The sequence below is a fragment of the Aegilops tauschii genome, chromosome 2 (assembly GCF_002575655.3).
Source record: "Aegilops tauschii subsp. strangulata cultivar AL8/78 chromosome 2, Aet v6.0, whole genome shotgun sequence".
Taxonomy (NCBI): Eukaryota; Viridiplantae; Streptophyta; class Magnoliopsida; order Poales; family Poaceae; genus Aegilops; species Aegilops tauschii.
Window position 1 is genome coordinate 6,115,844 of NC_053036.3, and position 5,748 is coordinate 6,121,591.

Below are 5,748 nucleotides of genomic sequence, written 5' to 3' on the forward strand. Positions count from 1 at the left end.
CCATGCCGCGTCGATGGGCGGCGGCGTCCAAACCGGCGGCAGAGAAGGCGACGGCGTCGAGGCAGAGGCAGAGAAGGCCAGGGGTTAAGGGGGGTTTCTGAGCACCGGGTCGGACCGCTGCTTGTACTTATCTGGACGCGCGGACCGATCTACAAATATTGTACTACACAAGGGGGAATGTAGAAAAGTGCCCAAGACCAGCCGCGAGCCTTCTCTTCCCACGTGGCAGCCCAGTTGGCACGTTTCGGACAGTTTTGTAGCTAAACGTTACCGCATCAGAGTTGGTGTATGACTTTTATGGGGTTTTTTGTTTGTGTATGAATCTGTTACCGCCGCGCAAGTTTATGTACCCCAGGTGTAATTAACTCAAAACCATTCCCGTGGGTGGGCCGAACGCTCGCTGAAATCGGTAGTCTCGTTGTCGTCACGTGCCCCCTCGAAGCCTCTTCTCTGTTATCTGCAAGGAGGACGTCATGCCGCCGTCCATCGAATCTAGGTGATGCAGGGGGGCGACGGAGCTGCTCGCATTTTCCTTGATTTATTTTAGGCCTTTCGGTGGTGCGTTTAGTGAGAGGAGATGTTACTGTCGACTACAAACGCGTCTTGGCGACTTCATCAATCTCAAGATGATGTATCTCTCAGTCGCTCGGAAGTGCTTATGTGTAGTAGCTAAAAACGAACCATTGTGGTGGTTGAGCACGTGTTTCCAATAAGGAGTAGCATATTGAACCATTGTGTAGTTTCAGATTATTTCCAATATTCGGAGAAAATGATTTAGAGAACAAAGAGACGAGAGGCGGATATTTGATGTATAGCGTTGGAGCGCCGGCATCCTGCCGGTTGTCGGCTGACATGTCCGAACGTGGTTCATAGACATTTGAGGGCCGCCGGTTGATGAATGCCGTTGGAGATGCACAATTAAGTGGCTTCGATCGAAGACTGTAAAGTGCATTCTTGTACTAACGTCATTCGGTCACTTCATGATTACCGCTGTGCATACTAATATTTGTAAATGATATAATTTCTTCAAATGAACATGGACTATGCTTGTTTGCGTTGAAATGATGCAGAGTCCGGGGGTAATCCTATTTTTCAATAGAAAAATGAACACGGAACACGACGAAGCCAGGCTACCTGCGGGTGTGCCTCATGGCCGGAATAGAGCAGAGCAAGAACTGCAGCAGGTTTAGTGCGCCGAGCACCGCCATCAGCCAGAAGAAGTAGTCCAGGTGGCCGTCGTCGAGGTCCTCCGGGATCCATCCCGTGGCGGACGCGACGGAGCCCAGCACGGCCGAGTTAAGGTAGTTCCCCGCCGCGACAGCGAGCTGCGCGAGTGCGGTGCACATGCTCCTCATTCCGTCCGGCGCTTGGTCGTAGAAGAGCTCGATCACGCCAATGGCGGCGAACACCTCCCCGGCGCCCAGTATTGTGTACGCCGGTGCCTGCCACATGATGCTCACTGTTGCTCCGGTGGCGGCCACCGCGAGCCGGTTCCTCTCAAGTAGCGCCGAGTAGGCCATGGCGAGCATGGACAGCGCGAGACCGACACCGAGGCGCTGCGGATGGGAGAGTCCCCGGTCGAGGCCGGTGGCGCGCCGGGCGAAGGGCACCAGCACAGCGTCGTAGATGGGGATCAGCACGAGCATTGCAACCACGTCGAAGCCGGCAAGGGAGGCTGGTGGCACGGTGAATGGGCCGACGTGGTTGTCCATAGCCATGCCTTGCTCGATGAGCGTCGACGACATCTGTGCTGTGATCATGAAGAAGACCACCATGGACACCCACGCGGGGCACAACCGCAGCAGCATCTTCACCTCCTCCACCTGAGGCATCGTGCATAGTCTCCACGGACCCGCCTCCACGGCCTTCTTCCCCGGCGTCGGGGTTGGCAGAATGGCAGCCTTGTCCAAAAATCTGGGCAGTAAATGTAATATTTTTAGATATAAAAGTCATACAGCAACATGAGTATGTTTGATCTTGGAGATATTCTACATTTCTACTACCAACCTGAACATATCCGCAAAAATAAAATAAAAACTACCAACCTGAACTGAGTGGTATGGTGAACCTTCAAGGTAGCCTCTATTGGCGGTGAAGGTAGGTGATGCAAGGCTGAGCAATCATCAGGCAACTCCATATGGCAATTCCTTGCAGCTGCAACAATAACCCGGGACACTCTTGTCATGGGGCTCTCTCCTAGTGTCTTGTACCTGTACACCCTCCTACCGGTTACAAACACTGCGAAACCAAGGCTCATGAGGATCATCGGCACGGCGAATCCGATCCCCCAACCAACATTGTCCTGCACCCAGACAATCACAGTGGTTGATAGAAGGGAGCCGACGTTGATCGCGAAGAAGTAACAGTTGAAGAAGGATCCCTTCTTCACACGCTCTACTGGGTCAGCCATGTCAAACTGGTCCGCGCCGAAGGCGGAAGTGCAGGGCTTGATCCCACCGTTGCCAAGGGCAGTAAGATAGAGTCCTGTGTAGACGGCGACACGGTGGATCCCACCGTGGTTGGAGGATTGCATCAACGACGGGAGCATTGCCGAAACCGTCAGCACAAGCATCCCCTAGAAAAAAAATTATGGAAGTTATTCTAGAATGGTGGCCGCGCATTTTCTTTCACAAAAGGCAAGTGGTGTCCCCGACTCTGCATCAGTCGATGCGCCCATCCACGCACAACACACACATAATGTATTATGTTCATCAGCAACATATGTTCCACTTACGATGGTGTAAATCGAGAGAAAAATTACTATTGTCTTGTATCTTCCCCAATACGTGTCTGCCAAGAAAGCTCCAACAAGTGGCGTGAAGAATGTTGTGCCGATCCAAGTGGACACGTTCCTCGCCGCGTCGACGTTGCTTTCGTGGAGCACGCTGGTGAGGTAGGTGACCAAGTTCTTAGAGATCGCGAAGAAGGCCAAGCATTCGCTGAATTCGATACCTAAAATGTAAGGCAAGTCAAACGATGAGAGTTATTGCTGAGCATAATTTTTCTTCCGCATTTATTGAGTCGGTGAACCGCTGCTGCTGTTTTACCTAAAATGAAGAAGCAGGCTCTCCAGTTCCCTGTGCTTGCCTTAGCAGCAGGTTGTCCGTTCACATCGACCGTTGCATCACAAGTATTTAACCTTGAATCCCCATTCTGCATGATACGACAAAGCCTTTGCTATGTTTTTCTACTTATAATTTGTGACATCGCGGTACAAAACTGAACTATACCTATTTTTGCAGACTCGCTAGTGAACAACTAGTAAATATGATTTTCAATGTACTCCCTCCGTTTTTATTTACTCCGCATATTAGTTTTGACTGAAGTCAAACCTAGTTTATAGAAAACAATTTGAACATTTACAGTAGCCAATTTCTATAATGTGAAAATATATGCAATGATGAATCCAATGGTATTGATTTGGTGGTGTATATGTCAATACATTTTTTCTACAAACCTGTTGAAACTTGAAAGTATATATATAAAGTTTGACTTTAGACAAACCTAATATGCGGAGTAAATAAAACGGAGGGAGTACTTACCTGATAGAGGCCAGAAGGAGGGTGATGATGGAGCAAGGGCGTCTCCTCATCTCCTGCTGCTTCCATGGCTGACCACTTTTGTTCACCTGCAACCGCAAGTGGAGGAAGATGAGCAACGAAGAACGCTCCTAGTCTCTACATAGCTGCTGAGAAGAGATGCTGATTCCGAGCTTACAGGAAGAAAATATGCAACAGAGAAACTATGAAGATGGAGAGGGAGAGGCTGGTGAATAATAAACTGTGGTTGTGGAGGAGGGGCACTGAAGAATCAATCGACGATAGAAGCAGATGGGGTGTCTCTTTCTTTCAACTTTCTTTGATGGACATCGTTTTTGGTGTAGCCGGAATCTACAAATCTGTCGCCACCAATACATGGGGCCCGCGATGATTTTCAGCAGCATATTTTTATATATGAAAAAATGGCAAGAGTACTCATCTTTCTATTTTTTAAACACAATACAGACACAAACGTTCATATATACGTGCATGCACTCACCCTATGAACGCATACATGCACACCCTATTCCTATGAGCACCTCCGAGAGACAGAGCCGGCATATCATCTTGAGATTTTACGAAGTCACTGTAGGTGCCTCGTAGTTGACGGAAACGTCTCCTTCAACTAAACGCGTATTGCCGGAAATTCTGAAATAAATTCAGGATAAATGCAAGCACCAGGACTTGAATTTTGATGAGCGGAGAATACCACTGTCCTCCTAAACATCCAACCGCAGATTAGTTCGCCCCATCTTCTAACCTTCAAAACTGTACCCATGTCTTTTTGTCCAGATATTTCAGGTTTGAGTATCTACCTCCACGTGACCACGTCACTCCTTTCTTTTGTATCACCACGGGCCTTTTCTTTTGGTCTTCCTTGCTACAAAACTTGATAGTACTTTCCCGCAAAAAAAAACTTGATAGTACTTTTACACACACACGTGCGCACAGGGGCGCGCACACACACATATGATGGCATGACCAATGCATAGCCTCATGGTGATACCCATGTGCCATGTAGGATTGGATATCACGGAAAGTAGGTTTGGATAGGAAAGTGGGATCCTCTGCAAGAGGCAGGTGCTTGGGGAGAAAAAATATGGTCCGATGTAAAAAGTTGAAAAAGTTAAAGTGAAAAGTAGAGATGTATATGTATTGAAGTTTCTATTTTCTATTTCTTGATGAGGCACACTAGTAGTAGCTTGCATTGGGGAGAAAAAAAAATCAATGGATTGCATCAAGCTACTTTTTCTCATGGAGCGTCTATATCCATATGCCATCATTGTATATGGCCTGAGTAGCTAACGAGGTTTTCAGATGGCGTCTATACACAATCCACATTGCTATTTTATTTTTCATTCTAAAGTTCATACTTAAAATAGAGTCTCATTCTTTAATTCAAACAACAATTAGAGTAAAAAATAATCCAATGTTGCTTTCCTTCTATTGTTAATGTACATATTTCAATTAGGAGCAATAAAAAGTGCATTCATTCATGCATGTTTTTTTTCAATTAAGTGTACTTCAAAATTGGTGCTGTATGAGAGCCATTGCAGAATCAAAAGAAGCAGATGGGGTGTCTCTTTCAGTTGGAATGGACATAGCTTTCAGTATTGGAGGAATCTACAAATCTGTTAGCATCAATACCATGCATGGGGCCTGTGACAATTTTCAATAAAAATTTACATAAAAAGGTCATACTCGCATCTCAAAAACCGAAGCGGCATAAAAACGCCATGTGTTTTGTGATAGAGAAAGTAAACTAGACAACTAAAGCATTGTTAAGGCATTTCAACGTGACCGTCCTGTGCGGACCGTGGAAGCCATCCAACGTGGGACTATATCGGTCCGTAGGGCAGTTCGGATACGTTTTCTCCCGCAAATCAGACACAAACGTGGGGCCATGCGGGAGTCCGGACCGCACCCAAAACCAATTTCTGATCACACTGGCCAACCCAAAACCCCCACCCGCCCCTCTCGTGATTTTCATCCGACACCCCGCGCCGCATTCATGCCGGCTCAGAGCATGTAGCGGCCAGTGCCGCGATTTGACCGGACGGGAAGGTGGTGTAGGCGGAGTCTACAAATATGTCGCCGCCAATCCATGCATGGGGCCGTGATGATTTTAAGCAGCATATATTTTTATATATAAAAAGAAGATGACCAGAGTACTGATCTTCTAATCTTGAAAACAGAACCCACGTCTTTT

General features: G+C 47.3%; 1 protein-coding gene across 1 annotated transcript; it reads right to left on the bottom strand.

Moving 5' to 3' along the window:
* Nucleotides 1-1,005: 1,005 nt before the first annotated feature.
* LOC109760363 (protein NRT1/ PTR FAMILY 8.5) lies at nucleotides 1,006-3,813 on the bottom strand. The gene is made up of 6 exons (XM_020319194.4): nucleotides 3,718-3,813; nucleotides 3,543-3,628; nucleotides 3,048-3,153; nucleotides 2,735-2,952; nucleotides 2,046-2,575; nucleotides 1,006-1,914 (listed from the first exon to the last, which is right to left on the bottom strand). Exons 2-6 carry the CDS (start codon nucleotides 3,606-3,608, stop codon nucleotides 1,131-1,133), a joined length of 1,704 nt encoding a protein of 567 aa, XP_020174783.1. The 5' UTR covers nucleotides 3,609-3,628; nucleotides 3,718-3,813; the 3' UTR covers nucleotides 1,006-1,130.
* Nucleotides 3,814-5,748: the final 1,935 nt, after the last annotated feature.

Excerpts from the sequence above, each read along its gene's own strand:
- LOC109760363 (XM_020319194.4), bottom strand. The coding sequence starts at position 3,608 with ATGGAAGCAGCAGGAGATGAGGAGACGCCCTTGCTCCATCATCACCCT. Across the intron at positions 2,953-3,047 it reads AGCCTGCTTCTTCATTTTAG|GTATCGAATTCAGCGAATGC; the intron begins GTAAAACAGCAG and ends CTTACATTTTAG. Across the intron at positions 2,576-2,734 it reads TTCTCTCGATTTACACCATC|GGGATGCTTGTGCTGACGGT; the intron begins GTAAGTGGAACA and ends TTTTTTTTCTAG.